The sequence below is a fragment of the Dasypus novemcinctus genome, chromosome 4 (assembly GCF_030445035.2).
Source record: "Dasypus novemcinctus isolate mDasNov1 chromosome 4, mDasNov1.1.hap2, whole genome shotgun sequence".
NCBI lineage: Eukaryota > Metazoa > Chordata > Mammalia > Cingulata > Dasypodidae > Dasypus > Dasypus novemcinctus.
The window spans coordinates 73,819,205-73,843,352 of NC_080676.1; the positions used below are offsets into that span (position 1 = coordinate 73,819,205).

Consider the following 24,148-nt stretch of genomic DNA (forward strand, 5'->3'; position numbering starts at 1 on the left):
TTTGTAAGGGTTCTTAAACAGTACCTGGCCTGTGGTAAATAAATAACCCAGCTAGATGTTCAGTAAGATAGGGAAGAAATATGAACTTGAATTACTACATGAACTGGTAACAGGAAATAATAAGTATCATAAAACTTGTTTAGAATTTAAATGGGATCTTTCACATGAAGCATTTCACAGATATCTGGGGGAAGAATAAATAGCCAAATATACATAAGGAGAAACTGAAACGTGAAAACGGTAAGATATTCATTTTCACACAGTACACATTCATTAATAGATCTCAAGCAGGAATTCTAGTCCCGTCAGTCCAGGTTTTATAGAGTAGGCCACGTGCTCCCTGTGCACATAAAAGGAGTCACCCTTAAAATCAACCAGGCCTTCAGGCAGACACAACATCTCATTACTTTTCCCCTCTTGATATTTTCTCAGGGACAAACATTCTGCATTTGGACTCCAGCTGCTCCTGAGACCATTACTATAACTGAAACCGTTTTCAAAAGCCAAACAAGACTCCCTTCAGTCACATTCCTGTTCTATCCTGTCACCATTTCAGACTCTTAAAAGAGGTTAAGACCAGTGTTATTAATGAAGCAAACCTTACCTGTGGATAGCACCTCTAACAGAGCCCAATTCACCATTTAGTCAAAGAAGTTTTTAAAATCTTACTTTCCGACAATAGTTCCACATAAATAAATGTGAAATTGCTTAGTTTGCATTGTGGGGAAGGAGTAAAGGGTTTGAGGATGAAAAGGAAGTGAGAGGTCCTGCCACTCTCTGACAGGGATACAATACAAAGGGCAGGAATACAAGTTGTAGTCTCATTTGTAAGCCCCCACCGCCTCCCTGTTGTCATGACAATTGCCCACTTTGATCCACAGGCCCTGCTTCTCTCTTCCCCAAACTCATCCCCACCTAAGCTTCTTCCTAGGCCACTAATGACGCCTATCCTTTGCTCCCCAAAATTCTTACATCAACCTACTGAATATTGGCCCGACTTTCTGTCACGGCAAGTTTCAGGTAGGCAACTAATCTTGTGCTCTACTCTTTTTCTATAAACTCTGGCCTATAAAATCTCACTGCGGCACCTCGGTCTTTTTCTCCCAGACTTAATATCCACCTCCTTGTATCTGAGCTTGACCTACTTCTTCTATGTCCTCAACAAATCCTATCCACCTTTCCTCATCTTCACTAAACCCGTTCCTTCGTCCTACCTACGCCCTGGCCTCTCCCTTCTTTCAAAAATTCTTCTCGAACATGTACCTGGTAGCAGTCATCCTCGGGTCTATCCTGCCTCTCCCCTTGCCCTACGGACCCTGGCAAGTCACTCTTTGCTTCCGAGCATCCGGCCGCCCTGACACCCCGGCCCCCACCCCACCCACCTGTTCTCCTCCGGCAGGCGCGCCTCGCAGCCGCCCAGCTCCATTCCCGCGCCCTCCGACCGCATCGGGGACTGCCAGGCCACCTCCTGGCTGAGAAGACGTCCCTGCCGCTTAGTTCCTCAGGGCTGTCGAAGCCCGCTAGGCTCAGAGTAGCACCTACGTCGGGTGGGCACAGGATGATGCGCTACACTCGGGTGGCGGTAGCAGCACGGACTGCTGCCTCAGCGGCAGTGTCAGTCCCGGGCACCCCCACTTCCGGCTCCAAGAACTACAACTCCCCAAAAGCCCTTCGAAGACCTGGCGGGTCCCAGCAGGCACCGCCTTCCCCAATCAGAGGCCGCGCTCTCAGCTGACCGCAACCCCTGGCGCACGCGCGGTGTGCGTGTCGTGCCAGCCCCCCACCCCCCCTCGGGCAGGGATCCGGAAACTGAAACTTGGATGGTCTGACTCAGGGTCCGTTTTTGTGGGCGGTTACACATCGCGGTCGTACTTCACCTTGGGACCAGGCTCAGTAAGAGTTCTATAGTAGGAAATAATGCTGGTCTTAAATCTAAGTACGATTAACCCCACTTCAGCCCACCCTGGTTTAACACCTGTTTGTGGTGGTAAATTTTAATGAACAGCTCACAAACTCTGAAGAGGACAGGTTTTTATGGGGTCACAACGGTAGAGTAGGAGGGAAAGACTGTCAGGAAAAGTTTCCTGCAGGCTTGATGTCCAAGCGGAGCTTTTAAGAATGATTATGAGTTAGCCAGGAGAAAAAAGGGAAGAGAAGGTTATGGAGAGCAGCACAGGCAGGGAGACAAGGTTTTAAGTAGTAATCAAAGCTGGCAAGGGGTGAAGAGAAGACCAGCAAGAAGACCAGATAATGAAGTGCCTTGTGTTACCATTTTAAGGAGTCTGGATTTTACCCTGAAAACAATTAGGAGCAAATCAAGGATTTATAAATTAAGGTATAAGATCAAACCTACCTAGATAACTAATTTTGACAATGTGGAGAGAGGGTGGGTTATATACAATATTGGAAGTAAGGGTGGAAGAAGAGGTATGAGAGGAAATTAGAAGTCCCTGCAGGGACCAATCAGGTAATGCAAATAAGTGAGCCAGTTGTAAGAAGCAACAGAATGGCAGGGACTCCGAACTGGAATGCCCATGCCGCATCCAAAAAGGTACCTGAATGTTGCCAAATGGGCAAATGGGCCAACTCTGTTTTGTTGCTCCAACGAGCCTGAAATCGGAGTGGGTGTAGCTCAGTGGTTGAGTGCCTGCTTTCCAAGTAGGAGGTCCTGGATTCAGTCCCTGGTACCCCTAAAAAATTTTTTTTAAAGCCTAGAATCTTTATTTTTAAAGTACAATTTCTAAATTTTAAAATATTGTCAACAGGTTTTTAAAAATTTAAAGCTGTGCAGGCCAAACCAAAGCTTGTATGCATACAGCTGAATGTTACCCTGGGCTACTGGTTTGCAAGCTCTGGCCTGAACCAACGCAGTCGCTGGAGGGATGACAAGGAAGTTCAGGTTAGAGCAATGTTAAGGAAGGAGAATCAGCACTATTCAATGGGGGATTGGATACGGCAAAGTTAGGGACAGAGAGGGATCAAGGATAACTCTGAAAAAAAAGAGCAGTTCTACTAAAACTAATTTATGACATTTAGGAATTTTCCAACATGAGAAACTTTTTTCGTAGAATTAAAATGAAATGAGAGAGCCCTTTAATGCAAGTTATGATTTCCAACTTTCTTTTATATATGTAAAAAAATACTCTTTGTTCAAACTTTCTCATATTTTCCTACTAAAGGATTATACTTTTTAAGACAGGGACTGACTTAAATTTCACTATCTTCCTTTTCTACAAATGCAGTAACTTCATTTTTCTGGCATACAGAATATTCCCAAATTAATGCTACATGATCTTAACATGTATTTACATGAAAGTAAGCTTTACAAGGACATTGTAGTAGTAAAATTGTAGCAAAAGGTTTGGAAAACAGGATTTTCCTCATATGTCCAAGTCTGAGTTTATATGTACTTTAAAGTCATCAATTTCAAAACATCAAAATAATCTACACTAGCCATATATCCCTCCTCCCTCCCATCCCTCTGCTTTCCCTGTCTCCAGAGAGCCATAATCCTGAAATTTTGTTATGATTCCATTGCTTCCTTTTTATATATAGTTTCTTTGCATCTATGGTCTAAATATTTTTGTTGTTGTTTTAGCTTTATTAAAAGGGTGTTAACCTGCATTTATTCTTTTGAGGCTTTTTTTCTTTGTTTAAGACTATATTGATAAGATTCATCCATATTGTGTTATTGCTATAGATGATTTTGACTATGTGTAATAGTCCACTGTGAATATTCCAGTTTATTCATGCTCTCCCATTAATAGGCATTTCAGTTGTTTCAGATTTCTGCAATTGTGAACAGTGCTGATATAAACCTTCTTGTACATATCACCTCTTATATGTAAGCAAAATTTTTTCTTGGGTGCACACCTAGGAGTAGAATTGCTAGGTGACAGGATTGTTGCCATAGGATTTGTTTTGAGTGGCGCTTTGCAGGTGAATTTTTTTAAAAAGCCAACTAATAAGTTATTAAATTATAACAAGTTATAACTAATTATGTTATTTAAAATAATGAATTAACTAAATAAAAACGGACAATGAAAATTATGAGAATGTGTCATGAACCAAAGATTACAATTAATTCAATTTTGTGCACCTGCAGTACAAATTTTAAAAATAACCAAATATGCAAAAATATCTGGCTTAAGGGTTCAATAAGTGTCACATAAATGTACTAGCCTTAGCTAGCAACTACCTACTGTATTAATATTTTAAAAGAAAAAAAAAAGTTTATTTGATCCTGATCAATTTCCTTGTTTTCAAGATTACCAGGATGGTATTTTTATACAAACAGTAAGTCCTAGAGTACCACTGGCAAGAAAAAGTCAAGTCTCAGAAAGCCACTTTCTTTTGAGAATCAGTTATTGAAATAATGTATCTTTTAACTGCATTACATTTACCTATTTGCCAAAAAAAAAGTTTTAAGAAAAAGTGCTCCTGAACATATTCAACAAGTTTTCATTATATTAATAAATATATTCTTTTAATTATATTCACTAAAATTATTCCTAGCAGCACTTTTAAAAATATTCAGATTTTCAAAGCTAAGAGATGCCTCCACTGACCAAGTAAAAAGCAATTTGAACAAAAAAAGTAATTCATGAAGTACATACTGCTCTACATTCTCTTCAAAGATAAGCACAGCCCTTACATTCTTCATGCCTTTGCTTTCAGAAGAGAATTTTTTTTAAAGAAGATTTATTTTTATTTATTTCTCCCCCTGCCCTTGTTGTTTGTGCTTGCTATCTAGTCTCTGTGTCCATTCATTGTGTATACTCGTCTTTTTTTTAGGAGGTACCAGGAACCAAACCCAGGACTTCCCATGTGGGGGGAAGGTGCCCAATGACTTCAGCCACCTCCACTCACTGCTTTTTGTGTCTCTCATTTTGTTTCCTCATTGTGTCTCTTTGCTCTGTCATCCTGTTGCATCAGCTCGCTGTGGTAGCCTGTTGTGTCAGCTCACTGTCCTGTTTGTCTTCTTTAGGACACACCAGGAACTGAACCCGGGACCTTCTGTGTGGTCAGCAGGCACCCAACTGTTTGAGCCACATCCACTTCCTGGAATCATCATTCTTAATAGCGAAACACTAAAAGAATTCCTGATTAAAATTTTTAAATGAGAATTCTTTGTAAATGGCATTTCTCTCACTTAATTCCGACCATTCTGCTGCTTTAAGGTCAAGTATGACTTGGTTCCTCTCCTCTGCTGTCAACCAATGAGCATCTGCTGACATGGCCGCAAGGCTTGTGTCCTGGCGCGGCAGTGCCCCGAGCAGGCGCTATGTCGCCCCGCACGCCCGCAGTGCGGCCACCATGGCCACCCTCCCGAGAATTTTTTTAAAGACAAAATGAATCCATGAGTCTCTGGAATCTTATATATATATATAAATATAATTTAAAAAGTAAACATATAAATATGACTAATCAAATAAATAGGAGAAGCAAGGAAGAAAAAGAAGGGGGGGAAAAAAAAACAAGGGAAAGCTCTTTTTCGCAGTAAAAACGCCAACTAATGAATGTAGAGGAATGATAGTTAGAGGATCACAATTTTGTAACCAATATTTTAATAATGGATCCAGGTAATCACTAATGGATGCTAAAGGCATATTTACACATTCTCAAAGTCTCTTATCATATACTACTTATTAATTATAAAAAGAATAAGAAGGTTCTTTTGTAGTGGAGAAATCTGGCAGATATCATCTTAATCAAGTGACCAAAGTTAAGACTGCCAAAAAGGTAAGTGTATGTGGCTCAAGCAATTGGGCTTCTGTCTACCACGTAGGAGGTCCAGGGTTCAATCTCCGGGGCCTCCTGGTAAAGGCACGCTGGCCCACATGGCAAGCTAGCCCATGCAGAGTGCTGACCTAGGCAGGAGGGCTGGCCCACACAGAGAGGTGGTGCAGCAAGATGATGCAACAGAAAGGGACAGAGAAGAGACAATAAGATGCAGCAGACCAGGAAGCTGAGATGGTACAAGAGATTAAGGACCTCTCTCCCACTCTGGAAGGTCCCAGGATTGGTTCTCTAAAGAGAAGACAAGCAGACACAGAAGAACACACAGCGAATGGACACAGAGAGCAGACAGGGAGCGCAAATGAGGGGGTTAAGGGATAAATAAATAAATCTTTTTAAAAAACTGCCAAGAAGAAGACAAAATGGCATCATGTAGCCTCCTGGTGATATGCAACAAGAAGGAAGAAACATCATTAACAATAAATATTGCCAATAATAGGACAAAATGTCATGTGCCTCCTGATGGTATGCACTACAAAGAAAGAAATAGCACTTATGTGATATTCCTAACAAAAATTCTACTCACAAGGTAACAAGACAAAACCAAATTGAGAGACAATCTAGCATCAACTGCCTGCAATCTTAAAAAAAAAGTGTAAATATAAAAGACTAAGAAAGGCTGATGAACTTTTTCAGATTAAAGGAAACAAAAGAGAGACAGGACTAAGAAATTGATATGTAAATGTAGATTGGATCCTAGATGGGGAAAAAATTATCTTATAGGACTTTATTAGGATAATTGACAAAATTTGCACATGGGCTATACATTAGATAATAGTATCACATCAATGTTAAATTTCCTGAATTTGATCATTTTAATGTGGCATGTAAAATAAATCCTTAGCGATACATTCTCAAGAGTCATGTTTGCAACTTACTCTCAAATTGTTCAACAATAAATAGTAATAATTTTATCTGTCTCTATATTTATACATACATAGAGCATATGACAAAACTTCAATCATTGTTCAAAGTAGTTGAAGGGAATATGGGTATTCATTGTACTATTTTAGCAACTTCTCTCTAGATTTAAATGTTCTCCCCCCAAAAAAGTTTAAAAAACAGGCAAGGATCTATCTGAAACTAGGCTTCAAGACAAACAATATGTTCCCCATCACACCACTGAAAAGAGAAAAAGATTAGGGGAGCTGTTCAACCCTTATTATGACTCTCCCCTGTGGAATAGCAGCCATTTTGAGAGAAAGGACATGAATGACAATTTTCTTGATGATGAAGAGGAAAATGGGTTGACCTTGAAAAAGAATTTCTTCCCAGAATACAAATATGACTGGTGGGAGGAAAAAACCCTTTACAGATTATGTAAATTGGGGATATAAAGAGAAGTCTCGCCAGGATCCCCAAACTGGAACTGAAAAGGCAGTACTTTTTTTTAAAGATACATAAACGCACAAAAAGTTACATTAAAAAATACAAGAGGTTCCCATATACCCCACTCCCCACAACCCCCATTCCTCCCACATCTACAACTTCTTTGATTAGTGTGGTTAGTACTTCTTATTCATCGTGTTTTTGGTATTTATGAAATGAATTAGTTCAGTACATTACCGAGGCATTACTTAAAAGGCAAATACCCTACCATTTGCATTTGTCATCCCAATTGCTTGGCACTCTATAATATATGTGTCTTTAAAGGAATCTTCTTTATCTTCTTCACAGAAAATTTAGCCTTTGCTAGCTGTTGAGCAAAATGTATAGCTATCTGTGTAAGCAGGGTAACTGGTCCCTGTTTTAGTTCTGGAAACACCATTGGTTAATGCCATGAAAATGATCAGCTGATCTTACAGATACCCATCCAAAGCACCACAATATTTAAGAGTAGCTGACAGCATTTTGGCAGCTTCAGTTTCAACTTTGTCAGCATTTACTCCTCGTTTACCAAGTGATGATCCAGCAAACAAACAATATTTCAGCAAAAACGGTGATTCCATTTCTATTGCCAAAAGCTTGGTCTTTAGGTTCCTGAATAGGTTGGATGTTAACATAGAGATCCCTGATTTCCTTTCTGATGCATCTTACTGCTGCCACTGCTATATATTTTGCTACTTTAAATAGTAAAACACCAGCAACAAAAGCTCTTCCATATATCTTAGTCACAGAACCACTGTCAGTTAAATTTATTGGGTTCATTTGTTTAACTGGAGACATTCAGACAATTACTTCACCATCCCCTTGGATAGTAGCCCCTCATTTTAATGACACAATTAAATTTTAAATAAATTTTTCAACAATTGGCTTGAAAACCATCATTGTGTAATCAATCTGTGTTGCCATTTCAACATTAATTCTACCTTTCAAATGAAGTTCTAATGGAGAAGAAGCAAAAAGAACATAGGGCATTAAGATCTGCGTCAAGGGGCACACACTCCCCGCTGTCTTGGTAACAGCTATGTGGGTTCCACCTCTGATCTCTGATGTAAAGGTGGTTTCTGGTGAGCCAATGTCTGCTCCCTCCAGTTGCCCATCACACAAATCCTGAATCATTTCCAGTCCAGATAAATGTTGAAGCTTCAGGCCGGGTGTGCTATGGCCAGCCAGGATCTTCTGCACCCTTAAGGGGAGACCCAGAAGACATTTCAGGACTGTAAAAACCCATGGTTTTGTTTTCTTATGACTACATCCTTATCAATATAACCACGACTTCAGTGTTTCACATGAAAATTTGTTTTTCCTACAGTTTAGCATTTATAGACATCTCTGACCAATTGTGCCAGATGACCGACCCAATTCACTGATTACTGAATTTTCTGACTTAACAAAATTCTTTTTCTTTTAACTATACATAAAGCTTATAGCAATTCATATGGGGTGGGGCAATTTTTAAAGCTTTTAAAGAATTCTGCCATATTTTAATTGACTGGTTTTTATTTTGTCTTCACGGCAACATCTCTCCTCCCCCAAGCACTTATTTATTGGTTTATTTATTCATTCATCTAGGAAATTTCATTGCCAACCATAAGTAATGCCTGCAAATTCAGAATATAGAAAGTTAAAATAAAAATTAAAAATACTTATTTCTGGACTGAGAACTCTTTAGCACATTTGAGGATTATTCAATCTGTCCATGACCCATCTCCTTCAAACTCCAGCTGAACAGAGCAGGGGCCAAAAGAAGGGACCCTCTACTGAGGGAAAGAGAGAGAGGAGAGTTAGCCCACAGCCTAACTTAGGCTTCTCATCCCAGAGTGGAAAGCCAGAGGGGCAAAGAAAAAGGAAGCATGGGGGAGAGGAGGAATGCCTATATGCTCCAGAACACTAGAATACTGGTTCCCTAGAATCTTCCTAGAGTTTACCAATATACTACTTTCCGCCCTCTTGCTGGATCTTACATAAACGGAGACACTGAGAGACACAGGAAAAGGGAGCTCTGCCATGTGAGAGAGGACTCGAGGATCACTAGCAGCTAAAGTTTAAACAAGAAGCCCCCAAGAGGTTGGGCCTATGGAGTAGCTCAAGCCGAAGAGACGAGCCATATGCCTGATAGCCCACAGCTGAACTCAGGAAGAAAGTGGAGCAGCTGAGACTGACAGAGGAGGCCCAGAAAGAGACAAGCCCTATGCCCACAGCTGAACTCCAGGTAGATTTTGGAAGGGAAGGTAGGGACCTTGGCAGAAATTGGTGGCCATCTTGCTTCACCACATGGCAGGACCCCAAGATCACCAGTAGCTGACTTTGGTGAGAAAGCATCTCTGATGGTGCCTTGATTTGGACATTTCACAGTCTTGTAACTGTAAGCTTTTAGCCTAAATAAAATTCTCATTATAACCAACCTGGGAAGCAGATGTAGCTCAAGTGATAAGAGCTTCTGCCTACCATATGGGAGGACCTGGGTTTGATCCCTGAGGCTTCCTGGTGAAAAAGAAGAAGAGAAAGAATGCCTGTGTAGTGAGCCAGTGCCCATGTGGTGAGCCAAGTGTCCAAGCAAGTGCCAGCATGGCGAGCAGAGTGCCTACATGTGAACCAGTGCCTGTGCAAGTGGGTCACGCAGCAAGTGATGATGCAACGAGAGAGACAAAAGGGAGAGTCAAGGTGAAGCACACCAGAAACCAGGAACTGAGGTGGTGCAATTGACAGGGAACCTCTCTCCACATCAGAGGTCCCTAGGACTGAATCCTGGTGAATCCTGGGGAGGAAAAATGAGAAGAGAAGACAGAGAAATAGATACAGAAGATCACATAGCAAATGGACACAGACAGCAAAAACAGCAGGGCGGGAGGAGGGGATGGGGGATAACATAAATAAATAAATCTTAAAAAAAAAAAAGCCAACCTATTTCTGGTACTTTGCATTGGCAGCCTTTTCGCAAGCTAAGACAGTGAGGGCATAGTCTTTTTTTTTTCTTTCTGTTAAAGACATTGTGGGGTTACAAAACAATCATGCATAAAAGACTGGATTCCCATTATACCCTACTATTAACAACTTGCATTGCTGTGGTACAATTGTTAAAATTGATGAAAACACATTTTATAATTGTACTATTAACTATAGTCCTTGGTTGAACTTAGGGTTTACTGTTCCCGTTGTAGTTCCATGGTTGTTGTTGTTTTTAATAAATTTTTATTCTAATACCATATGTACAATCTAACATTTCCCCTTTTAACCACATACAAATATATAATTCAGTGATGTTAATTATATTCACAATGTTGTACTACCTTCACCACCCTCTATTAACAAAACTTTTTATCATCCCAAATAGAAACTCTACATATTAAGTCTTAAAGCAGGGGTTCTTAACCTTTTTTGTTCCACAGATGCCTTTGCTAGTCAGGTGAAAACCACGGACCCCTTACTAAGTCCACACTAACTGTGTATTATTTAATAAATATATCACACCCACACCAACACGTCCCCACAAGAATAATGTTTTTTAAAAATTTCAATTCAAACTCATGGACCCCTGGTTAAGGAACCATGCCTTAGAGTAACTGTCCTTTAAACTGGCTGGCTGAGGTGGGCAGGCTCCTCTTGTAGCCCTAAAGCTCCCTAAAGGCAACAACCATGTCTACAACCCTGTCTATCATGTTTTCTGTTATACCCCCAGTACTTAGCATAGTTCCTTGCACATAGTAGAAACTCAAACTGTATATTGAATGAAGGAATAAATGAACGAATTCTGAGCTTAAGAGAGGCAGAGACTAGAATAGGAAAAGGAGTTTAGAACAAAGAAGGGCAATAAAATGAGAGAGGAAAGGTATAGCAAGGTGGCAAAAGACAAGCAGAAAACAGTGACAAAGACTGTAGAATGTAAAGAATTCAGCTTTTTGAAAAGAGAACAAAAATGCACTGTAACTTAAGGGAGTTAGATATGTTGTCCTATAAACATCATTAGAATACAAATTACATCAGGATATAAATTCCAGAAATCCTCTTGAAAAGGGGTTGATACCCAAACCAAAGACCTTATAAGAAAATGTCCTTTATGAAAAGGGAAACAAAACTCCTCAACAAAATATTAGCAAATCATATCTAACAAGATATAGAATTGATAACTACGCTATGACCAAGCAGGTTTCATTCCAGGAAAGCAAAGGTAGTTAAACATTCAAAAAAACACAAAAACTCCAGAAAAACAAAAAACAAAACCCAATTCACCAAATTTACATTTAAAAAGAAAAATCATTTGATCTTTTTAATAAATACAGAAAATGTACTAGAGAAAATTCACCATCCTTTCATGATTAAAATGATCATCATACTAGGAGCAGAAGGGAATTCCTCGACCTGATAAAAGGCATCTACCAAAAAACTAACATCATAGTTAATGGTGAAATACCCAGTGCTCTACCCTATGGTTGGGAACAGGGCAAAGATGTCCATTCTTATCATACTCCCTCATTTTTTTATTGTAACATTTTGTGTTATTTACGTATCTTTTTTAAAAAAAGATAATAAAATTGTTTTTAAAAAATTGATTTAAAAATCCTACTGGAGTCCCAATCAAATGCAACAAGACAAGAAAAGAAATACAAAGCATACAAATTGAAAAGGAATTAAAAAAACAAATAAACTGTATTCACAGGCAACATGATGGTCTATATAGAAAATTCCAAAGGATTTACGAACCAAACTACTAAAAAGTCATGTCCTTGCTAATGAATGAGTTTAGCAATGTCATGGTATACAAGTTGAATGTACAAAATCAATTTGAATTTCTATATATTAGCAATGAACAATTGGAAATTGAAATTTTTAAAAAAGTATTATTTACAATAGCGCTTAAAAAGAGAGAAACATTTAGTGTAAATCTAATAAAACATGCACAGTCTACATGTTGAAAATTACCAAACACTGATGAAAGAAATCATTAAGACCTAAAGAAATGAAAAGATACACCATTTTCTTGGTTTGGAAGACTTAATATAGTTAAGATGTTACTTCTCCCCAAATTAATCTACAGACTCAATGCTATCTCAAGCAAAATCCTAGCAAGATTTTTTTTTTGGAGGGGGGGTAGGGGATAGAAATCAACAAGCTGAGTTTATGGAAAGACAAAGGAATTAGAATACCCAAGACAATTGTGGGAAAAAAATAGGACAAAGAGTCCTGCTTTAACTGAAAAAATTGCAGCCTGCCCAAGAGTGGTGCTACACATGGAGAGCTGATGCAGCAAGATGACGCAACAAAAAGAGATACAGATTCCCGGTGCCGCTGACAAAAATGCAAGCAGACACAGAACACACAACGAATGGACACAGAGAGCAGACAGTGGGGGGGGGGGGGAAGGGGGGAGGAATGGGAGAGAAAATAAATAAAAAATAAATCTTAAAAAAAAAAGACATATAGAGCTACATTATTCAAGATAATGTGGTTTGGCAAAGGGTAGACATATAGATTAATGCAACAGAAGACAGAGTCAAGAAATAGAACCACGCATATGTAGTTAATTGATTTTTAACAAATGTACAAAGACATTTCAATGGAAAAATGACAGTATTTTCAACAAATGATGCTGGAAACACGTGATATTCTTATGCAAAAAAAGAAAGAAAGAAAGATATGACCTCAGACCACATGTAAAAAAATAAGTGAAAATATATCATGAACTTATATGTAAAACTGGAAACTATAAAACTTCTGGAAGAAAACAGAGGTGAAAATCTTTGTGATTGTGGGTTAGGCAAATATTTCTTAAGGTATGATATCAAAAGTACAATTCATAAAAAAAAAGGATAAATTATACCACTAATATTAACACTTCACTTTGAAAGATACTGTTAGAATGAAAGATAATCCACAGGCTGGGAAAAAAATATTTGCAAAACATATATCCAACAAATGACTTGTATCTAGAATATATAAAGAAGTCATATTAATTATAAAAGAACAAACAAGTCAATTGAAAAATGGGCAAAAGATATGAAAAGCTACCTCAGCAAAGAAATTACGTGTATGGCAAAGTATATGAAATGAGGCTCAACATCATTAGTAATGAGAGAAATGCAAATTAAAACAGTAATGATATACCACTATACACGCACTAGAATGGCAACTATTTAAAGACTGTCCATATCTAGCATTGGTAAGGATGTGGAACAACTGAAACACTCAGATACTGCTGAAAAATACGCAGAATGGTAAAACCATATTGAAAAATAGCTTGGCAGTTTCTTAAAAAGTTACATGTATAACTACCACAAAATCCAGCCATTTATCTCCTAGATATTTACTGAAGATAAATGAAAGCCTATAGCCATACCAAGATATGGTCACAAATGTTCCTAGCAGCTTTATGTGTAATAATTCCAGACTGGAAACAACCTAAATGTACATCAATGGGTGATTGGATAAATAAATGTGTTATATCCACACAAAGGAATATTACTAAGCAATTAAAAAGAAATGAACTATCGATATATACAACACAGATAAATTTCAAATCAATTGTGCTAAGTGATAGATCAAGATAAAAAGCTTATGATTCCATTTATGTAAAATTCTAGAAAATGCTAATTAATCTGTAGGGGTAGAAAGCAGATCAGTGGCTGACTGGGCAGTTGGAGGATGGATGGGAAGGATTAGAAAGGAGTAGAAGAAAATTTTGGGGGTGGCAGATATATCTATTGTCCTGATTATGGTGGTGCTTTATAGGTACATACATATGTCAAAGATCATCAAACTGTATACTTTAAATATACCTTTTATTATCTATCAATTATACTTCAGTAAAACTGAAAAAAAGGGGGACTTAAGAGACATATCAAACTAATTTTTAAAAGTTAATAGGGGAAGTGTATAAAAATAGTATTTACCATTGAAGAGAATGTAGATTTCTAGGTACATTATGAAAAGAGAAACTGAAAGCATTAATAGAAAAGTATGACATTGTTAGAGTTGCTAGATATAGCAAAGAAAAAATAAAAGAGTGGCAGTTAAATTTCAGATAATAAATGATTTTTTTTGTATTGTTTCTCAAATAGTACATGGGCCATACTTTATACTAAAAAAGCATTTGTTGTTTATCTGAAAGGTAGGACATAATTATACTAATACTGTTCATTGTTTATCTGAGAAATTGAAATTTAATTGGTCTTATATTTATTTGGCAACCCTAGACATTGGCTTGTCTACATTTTGTGAAATCAAGTCTTAAAAATCGGCAGTTGGTTGAATTCTCTGTTTATTTTGAATTAGATGGTGCTGCTGAACTATTGTGCTCACCATATCCCCAGTGTCCATCACAGGACCTTATTCACAATAGGTGCTCAGAAAATATTTTTTACTCTCCTAGCAGTGTAAAGTTAAGGACTGCATTCATCTTGCTCATCAGTTTATCCCCAGGGCCCATTACAATGCCTAGTGCTCAATGAAAATATAATTAAATAAATAGCTGCCTCTTGTGCCCCAGAAAATTGCAATGTTGACTTTTTAACTCCAGTCCTTAAAGCTGGCTGATAGACTTTTCGGATAGGCCCCAGTTGATTTTTTGGCTTATCTTCCTTTTTTTTTTCTTTTTTTAACAAATCAATTTTGATACATATTAATAAAGCATACAATTTGTTCAAAGTGTAGAGTCAATGGTATCTGGCATAATCATAATCACATAATTTTGTATATTCATCTTTTTTTTTCTTTCTTTTTTTTTTTTTAGGTACTGGGGGCAGAGATTGAAGCTGGGACGTTTGTGGGAAGCCCATGCTCAACCACTGAACCACATGGCTCTTTTGAGTTGTTTTTTCCATCTGTTTTGCTTGCTGTTTTTTCTCTCTAAGGAGGCACCACAACTGAACCCAGTACCTCCCGTGTGGGAAGCAGGCACTCAACCGCTTGAGCCACATTTGCTTCCCCATCGTTCCTTTTTTGTTGTGTCTCAGATCTGGTTTTTTATGTGGTTGATATATACTTACCCATAATGCCTCACTCTTGTTTCCTTGTTTTTCCTTTTGGAATACGGATGATTGCTCTGAGACTAGAAGACCCTCAGCCCTTGGGCAAATTTGAAAGTCCTAAACATTATAGCTAGGATTGCTTAATGAAATATTTAACTCCTTTAGAACTAAGGAGATTTGGAATAGGGACTCAGTGAGGGAGAAGATCAGAACAACAGAGCACCTTTATATATTGGTTGCGGAAAGGGTTTTCACATTTGGGGTTTTTCTTATCTGTCCTGGAAGTATGTGATATATAAAATGTGTTCAAATTCTAAATGCATTAATTTCTTACATAAAATTAAGAACTTAACCTAATAGTCCTCCCTGTAGTTTACTCCCATAAATGAGAATAGATTGCAGAAATCATTTGTAGTGAGATAGAGTACTTTAGAAGTATAAGGAGTCTTAGTGTTATATTTCTTTATTTTGAAGATGAAGAGTATGAGGCCCAGAGACTCTCCCAGGGTCTCATGGTGAATGAGCCACACTGATTGAAAAAGTACTACTGAATAAAACCCAGGTGTCCCAACTACTTTTTCTCTATAACCTAATTTCCCTAGCTGTCAGGAGTAGGTTTCAGCATGGAGCAGTAATAAAATCAAGCATGTGCTAAGAGCATGATGTTATTCTCCCTTGACTCAGTATGCCAAATATTGTTCTTGGTTCTTTACAAATCCAAACGTTCTTCTTGTGCCTCTTGATAAGTGTGTCCTAGGCTAATTCATTTTTTTTCTTATATGGTTATATTTTTTCATAGGGAGAGAAAAAACAACTTGACCTTTGAGTATGAGTTATTTATATTTCCATAAGCCTAATAAAAAGCATACATTTCCTCAATATAAGACTACCCAGACTAATAAAAAGTAATGGCTTTTTGCTTTAAGCTGGAAATATAGCTCAGTGTGATAGCTGCTTGCTTTTTTTCATGCTACAGACATAAAAATGTTCTTGCATTTACTTTTGTTAAGGTGAACCAAGAATTTTCATTGCAGCCTCTGGTTTGCGTTCAGACCTGGAAAGGGGAGCTGGGATGTAGTTGTTTTTTAATTAATAAAAAATTAAAAATAAGCTATTTGCAAATGCAGTGTGTTTGATACAAAGTATTTTAAAATATAGGGATCCCAAACGAAAGATAGTAAAATGAGTCATTGGGGTTGAAGGAGCTGGGAACCACAGCACTGGTGACATTTTGACGTTACCAAGTTAAGCATACGTTACTGTGGTTTTGAGATACTTTAGGCCGAAAAGCTACGGCTCGTTTCTATACATAATAAATTTTAGAAAGTGGAGAGGAGGAAGGTGGCAGAGATTTCTAAATGAACGGAATACCTACTCCTCTTTTTTCCTCAGATGTAAATGTCTGAGATTGTTTGAAGCTGTTATGAGGTTGATGGAACCTATGTGCTTTCACAGAAGCATAGTTACTTTGGTGGAGATGGAGGTAAGAGAGGGCAACATCTCGTTTCGTGAATAGGGAAAAAAAAGTTATTATGCATTGATTCATCAAATATTAATATGTTTTCCTGTAGGGGCGACCAGAGAGAAAACGAATCCTATCATTTCCCAGAGCAAATGAATTAGAGAAAAATGCAGTAAAAAAAAAAAAAAGCAGAGGTACTTACCCCTCTCCCAAGGGAAGATGAGGTCTTATTAAGGTGGCTAGTACCTTGCAAAATGTTTTGAGAGTGCCGGTTGAGAGGTCGTACTGACACGGGAAACGTTAACATTTACTTTTATTGGTAAGGCGACGTAAGAACTGTCACTGCAGGCTTTGCTTTGCGTTCAGACGCGGCGGTTCTGCATGCTGCAGGTGGAGGAGCTTGCCAGACTGAGCGGAGCTAAAACGCAGTTCTGCAATAGACGCTCGCAGGGGTCTGTCCTGCCTCCGAGGCTGCACTGCAGTGGCGTATGGAAGATTCGTGTGTACAAAAGCTTAGGGGGTCTTTCTGCAGCAGGAGGGACTCGAAGAACATGATATTATTTAAGGCATGTGATTCTGAGGTGCTCAGCATTCCGCAATTTGGGCTAAAAGGCGAACTGTTGAAAAAAAAAAAAGCTGTCGATGTAGCCGCCCAAAGCAGGGGCTGCAATGTCTCCTCCCAGCCGCCAAGGGCCGCTACGAGCGAATCAGGGCGTCAAGTCGCTCCTGTTCCTTACCCCGGTCTCTGTAATCCCCACCCCCTCCCCCGCCCCCGCCCCCGCCGCGCCGCGCCCCGCCCCTCCCAGCAGCGGGTGGGAGGGCAAGGACGCCGCCAGCACGCGTGCGCGCTCCTTCGGTGCAGCTAGTCTGAGTGCGTGAGTGGGAGGTGGCAGGCCTCAGACTAAGGCCTTCCTACTGACTCTTCTAGCGCGACGTCTTCAGTCATGAACCGGTTTGGTACCCGGTTGGTGGGAGCCACGGCGGCTCCGGCGTTGCCGACGAAAACCCGCAGCAACGAAAACCTGGACAAAATCGATATGTCTTTGGGTGAGGGGCCGAGTTGGACCGAGTTCGGGTGGGGGGGAGGGTGTGGGTGGAACCAAGTGCCGCGGTTTGTGGGGGAAGGGGCGGTTGGCCGCAGTTGTGAATCGAGTTTTCTTGAGGGAGGGCTGAACCAAGTTGGGGGCATCGGGGGGAGGGGAAGGATGAACCTCAAGCTTGATACTGGGTTCCTGGGTCGGGATTTAGGGGTCCGGCGGTTCTGAGGCGGGGCCGTTGGGCGGGTCACGCTGCAGATCCGGAGGTTTGGCGCGGGAGGGTTACGTACCCCATCACCCCCAGAGGGGCGCTACCACTCGGCGGGGCTCTTTGTGAGGACACTCGGCGGTCTCCCCGCAGGCAGGTTCGCTGTGGGCGTTATCTGAGGAGTGAGGAGGAATGGCCCGTTCGAGCCCTCCTTTCTGAAGAAAGGTTTTTGAGAATCCAGCTGGGTTTGTATTCAGTTAAAATCAGTGGTTCTAGAGGAAGGCTTGTTGAGTGTTTTGCTGTGCCCAGGTCTCCGCCTGGCGCTCCACGAGAAGCGTAAAGGAGCCCCCGAGAGTTAGTTTCTGACGGGCCAAATCTCGGGACCACCAACGGGGCACCGACTCGGGAGTGTTTGTCAGAAAGAAAATTTCGTTTTGCAAGGACTTAATCAGATGTTGGTTTTTTTTTTTTTTATTTTTTTATTACGTCCTCCTTATCCGAATTTAAAGTTGGCTATTGAGAAAGGAATGAAGCAAAAATGGAAGGAGAGATTCATGTGGAGTGATGAGAAGTCAGGCAAAGCGTGGAGCTTAGCACATATAAAAAAAGTGCGGTGGTGTGGTGATGATTAAATAAAAAGCAGAATTGGTGATCCAATTCAAAATTCAGACACCACCACTGAGGCACTGCCCTCTGTTTGGTTTAACTGGTTTAAAAGTAATTCGATTTTTGTCGGGATTCAAGTTATGGTGGCAGATGTAGTTAGGTCCACCTCATCTTGCAATGGCCTAAGGTTTTTCTGATATATGAAAAGTGTTTGGACCATACAGAGGTAACTTTTCTGAGGACGGTATAAATATCCATCTTGGAAACATTCTTGGTTGCCATTTCTTCCCATTTGTATTTTCTTTCTTTTTCTTTTGTTGTGGTTTATCTGGAGAATTTTTAGTCAGAAGTCAGGAACTCTTGGTTTCTGTGACTGCCACAGGGCAAACCAGTACGTGAATTTATTAAGTCATCAAAAGTAAGAGATTTGGCTTCAAGTCTTGTCTTACTGCTAGTTAACAGTGAGCTGGAAAGAAATGAGAAGTCTTGTAAGCTGAGGCAAAGAAATAATATGATAACGAATGTTTGAGTGCCAGACACTTGACTAAGCATTTTACATGTGTTAAGTGTTTTTATCCTCATAATAATCCTATGAGGTATCTACTTCTAGGGATAAAGGGCATGGAACTTGGAGCCACGCTCAGTACAAATACTGCCTCTGCCACTTGTTAGAATAGATAATGGTTAAGTTAAACTTCTCAGTGCCTCATCTGGAAAAAGGTGATGATAATGCTTAATCTACATCATAGGGTTTCTATAAGTATTGAATGAATGAAGTCTTTTCGTAAACTGCTTAGAACAGTAAGTGGTGCACAGTAAGACACATATCCCCATTTGCAGAAACCTGAGGCAGAGAGAAATAAAACTTGTCCAAAGTATTCCCATGCTGCTGACAGCAACAGAAGGGGACAAAGACGACGCAGCAAATAGACGCAGAGAACAGATAACTGGGGGGGGGGGGGGGGGGGGGAGGGGAGAGAAATAAAGAAATCTTAAAAAAAAAAACTTGCCAGAAGTCACAGATCCAGGAAGTAGAACCAGGATTTCAATTTGGTGCTGGAGCTCCGTACCATAAATGTAGAGACATGTTAAACGTGTGTTTTCACAGTATGTTTCTTAAATTTCTAGATTTGCTTATTTTTTTGTATGTATTTTGTTTGGTTATTAGGATGCTTAAGTGACAAAAACTGAGGAGTAATTCTTTTTGAAGGTAGAAATTGAAGAGTTAAAATAGAATTTGGTCCTTTGAGTGAGGATTTTACAGAGATGGATTGAAGAGAGGGTATCTTTAGACAATTAGTATGCCCTGTGAATATTTTATCAGATCTGTGGAGGTTTTAGAATCTGATTTCCTGTTTTTCTTGTTTTATTTTGTCTTTTTATTTTAAATCCTGAATTCACCAGGATTATCCCAATATTATTATAGAATATCGACTAAGGTTACAGTTTACCAATAGCTGGCCTCACTGTGGCTCAGTTTCTTAATTTGCAAAATGAGTATTTTGATAATTCTTATTTCATAGGATTGCTGTGAGGATCAAATGACTGCATATTAAAACAATATCTGTTAGTATCACTAGTATTTTTATTACCATATATACCCCTAATGCTGTGAAAGAAACTATTTTATAAAGTACCCCATTGTAATGGATTTTTTTTTTTTCTGATAACACTTTTTCTTCTGATGCCTGCGCTGTTCCCTTTGGTAGGAGAAAGCCATTTCTTCTATTAGATTGGAAGAATCCTTTCAGCTCTGATACCTTATGTAACTTGTTTGAGGATTTAGATAATAAAATGTTTGAATATGAAAATAATTTTGTTTCATATGATTTGTTATTTTAACTTTCAGTTATCTTTAGGCTCTGTGTGCTCTATTTTAAAAGTAATTTGGTCAGTCAAAAATGTATTCTGCCTTTACTTGTTTGTTAATTACCAGACCAAATTCTTTTTTTGGTGTACTCTGTCATGTCATGACTGAGATCTCAGACCTCTGGTAAAGAATAAGTAGCACCTCTTTAAAGGAAAGCAGCATTTCATAAGTATTGTTTTCCTGAGTATTCTTTCTGCTCATTGAGATTTAAAAGTTTTGTGGTATTCATGAAAAACTTTTTTTTTTTTTTTTAAGATTTATTTTATTTATTTCTCTGCTCTTTCTCCCCCCCTCCTTCCTGCCCCAGTTGTCTTCTGTGTCCATTTGCTGCGTGTTCTTTTTGTCAACTTCTGTTGTTGTCAGCGGCACAGGAATCTGTGTCTCTTTTTGTTGCGTCATCTTGCTGCGTCGGCGCCACTCCTGGGCAGGCTGCACTTTCTTTCGCACTGGGCGGCTCTCCTTATGGGGTGCACTCCTTGCGCATGGGGCTCCCCTATGCGGGGGACACCCCTGTGTGGCAGGACACTCCTTGTGCGCATCAGCACTGCATGTGGGCCAGCTCCACATGGTGCAAGGAGGCCCGGGGTTTGAACCGTGGACCTCCCTTGTGGTAGGTGGACGCCCTATCCATTGGGCCAAGTCCACTTCCTGAAAACTTTTTTATTAAAAAAAAAAAGTGAAAACAGTTTTTGAGTGACTTCAACTCCCTTCCCTCCCCCCAGATGGCTTCCTCTGTTTGCTCCTTGTTTTTGCTTGTTGTCTGCCTGTTGTCAGTTTCTTCTTTAGGAGGCACTATTGTCTGACTGTTGTCTGTTTCTTCTTTAGGAGGCACGGGAACTGAACCCGGGGCCTCTCATGTGGGAGGCAGGCACCCAACTGCCTGAGTCACATCTGTTCGCAAGTGACTTCAACATTGATTCTTTTGTAGTTGTAGAATTTATCCCAGGAAGATACTTAAAGAAGGAAATTTGAAATATTCTTTATGAATATTCATTTGAATGTGATAAAGCATATTGAAGATTGCAGATGGGTGAGATGCAGTAGCATATCAGAAAGGATCTTTATCAGTTATATTTCCTTCTCTGAGTTCAGGAAAGACTTTATTGATAGTTATTTGTTAGATTCTTTGTTCTTAGCACAGTTGGGGAAAAAATTGAGGTTTTATGGAGTTTTGTTAATAGGTTGACCACATGTAATTTTTTTATTTGTTTGCTTTATTAATCATTAAAATTAATTTAGGAGTGAGAACTGTACAGAAAGTGGATATTTCTTAAATGAATATTTTTATAACCTTAAACAGATGTAAATAAGAATCTGGAGTACATATAATTTCCTCTTCTGTGCACTGTTCTGTTTTAGTATGCGAGCAGTGATATTTTACCTTGAAGGAGTTTGGAAATACTTTTGAAATAACCCCTCTTTGAGAGATCAGTATAGAAAGAAAAATAGGATAATTTTGAAATACTTAGCTAGAGGAGTGGATAACTAATAGCTTTTTTTCTTTTTTTAACTATACCTTTTTATGGCAGTTACTTAATTTTGTTTTATATTTGTTATTTCTTTATCTGTTCCCATAAATAATCTTAAACTTATTGAAAACTGAGACCAGATCTTTTTACTTGTTTTTGTTATAGCACAGCCTGGCACATACATTAATTGCACCTATCATATACATCATAAATTTTTGAGTTGAGATGAATTGAATTTAGGAAGTTAGTCTTTTAATTGAAGGATTTATTTATCTTTTGACTGCCTATCGCTTTATTGAAAGGTGGTCATCTTAAAACAAGGACAATTCTGTAATTATGCAAAGTAATTATGAGTAATTATTTGACTAGGCTTTCACTCACTATTTATTTAAGATTTATTTTTTATTTATTTCTCTCCCCTTGCTCCCCCCACCCCCAGTTGTCTGCTCTGTGTGTCCTTTCACTGTGTGTTCTTCTGTGACCGCTTCTATCCTTATCAGCGGCATGGGAATCTGTGTTTCTTTTTGTTGCGTCATCTTGTTGTGTCAGCTCTCCATGTGTGCGGCGCCATTCTTTGGGCAGGCTGCACTTCCTGTTGCGCTGGGCGGCTCTCCTTATGGGGTGCATTCCTTGCGTGTGGGGCTCCCCTACACGGGGGACACCCCTGCATGGCGGGGCACTCCTTGAGCGCATCAGCACTGCGCGTGGGCCAGCTCCACATGGGTCGAAGGAGGCCCTGGGTTTAAACTTTGGACCTCCCATGTGATAGGAAGACGCCCTATTCATTGGACCAAGTCCATTTGCCTCCCTCACTTTAATCAGTGAAAAATGCTGTGGATAATATAGCTCTTTATTGATTGGTAGATCTGCTTTGAGCTATTGATTTTAACTTTTCCTATGAAACCTTTTCCAGTATTCCAAGTAAAATGACTGATTTGAGTTTTATTTTATTTATTTCTGTTATGGAAGTACTTTCAAAGTAGAAAAGAAGTTAGGGACTTAGGAAATATATCAATAGAAAATGAGACTGAGTAATTGAGTCAGTCAGTTAAAAATGAAAGTAATGATGGCATTTCCTCTCACACAGATGATATAATTAAATTGAATCGAAAGGAAGGAAAGAAGCAGAATTTTCCAAGACTAAATAGAAGACTCCAGCAAAGTGGTACCCGGCAATTCAGAATGAGAATACGATGGGGAATCCAACAGAATTCTGGTAAGTTTTTAAAGTAGTAAGCTTTAATAAAAAGCTATTATTTATGGGTTCAAATACTTAAAATATGAAGGACATGTATTTGTATTCTTTGTAATTTGTGTTTCCTCCATCCTCAAGTTTTTGCTTAAATTATAAAACCGAGTAAAAATTAAAAGTTTTATTTCCTTAAATAGGTGATAGCACTGTTTCTTATTAAGTCATTTTAAAGTAACCTCAGTTTATAAATGTTCTAAACTATATTTAGGGTATAGAATTGCACAGATCTTATATATCATCAGACCCCCTCTCCTTCCCATTGAGCTGTCCCTTTAACAGTGTTCCTGATGGATGATGGTCTAACCAAAGCTTAAATATATTCAGTGAAAGAGCATTCCATCTTAACAAGACAACTTATTTCATTGGGGCAGCTTTATTAACTAGAAAATTCTTTTAATTAGAATTAAAGCATGCCTATTAATTACTTAAACGTAAGTTATAGGAAGCAACTCCTTTTTTTATATGAGAACCTTTAAATAAATGGAGACTGTTTCTATAGTCTACATAGAAAATGACTTCTAGACTCTCTGTCTTATCATCTAGGACTTTTAGGATTGTTGCCTCCTCAAAAGGTGACACTCAGAATTGATTGCTGGGCAGTGGGTATAATGCAGTGGTTGTGTGCCTGCTTCCCATGTACGAGGCCCCAGGTTTAACCCCCAGTACCTCCTTAAAAAAAAAAAAAGAATGCTTTAAAGGATCTGACTATCTTGGCACTCTACATATACAATTAGGCTACTATTTTTGGTTACCTGGAAGTGTATTTATTTATATCTTGTTCCAAAATAGACTTAAGGCAGTAACTGAACACTATTAATTATAGATGACTTATTAATGTTTTTTTAGCAGTTATATCAGCATTTCAGAATAAAGTTTTGTTTAAGTACAAAACTCTAAATCTTTCTCGCGTATATTAAAAAAGGTGTCTGGCAAATTAGAGGTGATTTTTATCCTATATGTTGAAAAGCAAAAAATAATTTCCAGTGGTTTGGACATAGCCATTTCTATGTTGAACATCTAATATGCCAATGTATCCTCAAAATATGTCTGTAACTGAGATTAGACCTCACAAATAAAATTTCAGTTGAACCTAAACGA

The 24,148-nt window shown here is 38.9% G+C and overlaps 2 protein-coding genes, 1 long non-coding RNA gene and 1 pseudogene across 16 annotated transcripts in view; 2 read left to right on the top strand and 2 right to left on the bottom strand.

The window, feature by feature from the left end:
- RUBCN (rubicon autophagy regulator) overlaps positions 1-17,369 on the bottom strand; it is an 84,222-nt gene extending 66,853 nt beyond the window's left edge. For 3 of the 13 annotated variants that reach the window (XM_071214733.1, XM_071214731.1, XM_071214730.1), the window contains exon 1: positions 16,811-17,303. Coding sequence is in view for 8 of the 13 variants with exons in the window: in XM_023590964.3 (XP_023446732.2) it covers positions 1,383-1,447 (65 nt within the window). In the remaining 5 variants the exon portion in view is untranslated. Of the gene's footprint in view, positions 1-1,382; positions 1,711-16,810 lie in introns of those variants that run through there. The other 10 variants (XM_058295651.2, XM_023590965.3, XM_004465839.4 and 7 more) reach the window with 9 other exon arrangements.
- LOC111765920 (uncharacterized) lies at positions 1,790-5,126 on the top strand. 2 transcript variants are annotated; one of them, XR_011648546.1, is made up of 3 exons: positions 1,790-1,893; positions 2,279-2,335; positions 4,988-5,126. It is a non-coding gene; the product is annotated as an uncharacterized lncRNA (long non-coding RNA). The 2 variants fall into 2 exon arrangements; XR_002798122.2 differs by lacking the exon at positions 1,790-1,893 and having other exon boundaries at positions 1,903-2,335.
- On the bottom strand, positions 7,377-15,168 carry LOC101421736 (RNA 3'-terminal phosphate cyclase-like; annotated as a pseudogene).
- Positions 17,365-24,148, top strand: part of FYTTD1 (forty-two-three domain containing 1) — a 36,488-nt gene continuing 29,704 nt past the window's right edge. Inside the window, exons 1-2 of the mRNA XM_004465833.3 lie at positions 17,365-17,655; positions 22,886-23,014. Of these exons, the coding sequence (XP_004465890.1) occupies positions 17,553-17,655; positions 22,886-23,014 (232 nt within the window). The 5' untranslated portion in view covers positions 17,365-17,552. The remainder of the gene's footprint in view (positions 17,656-22,885; positions 23,015-24,148) is intronic.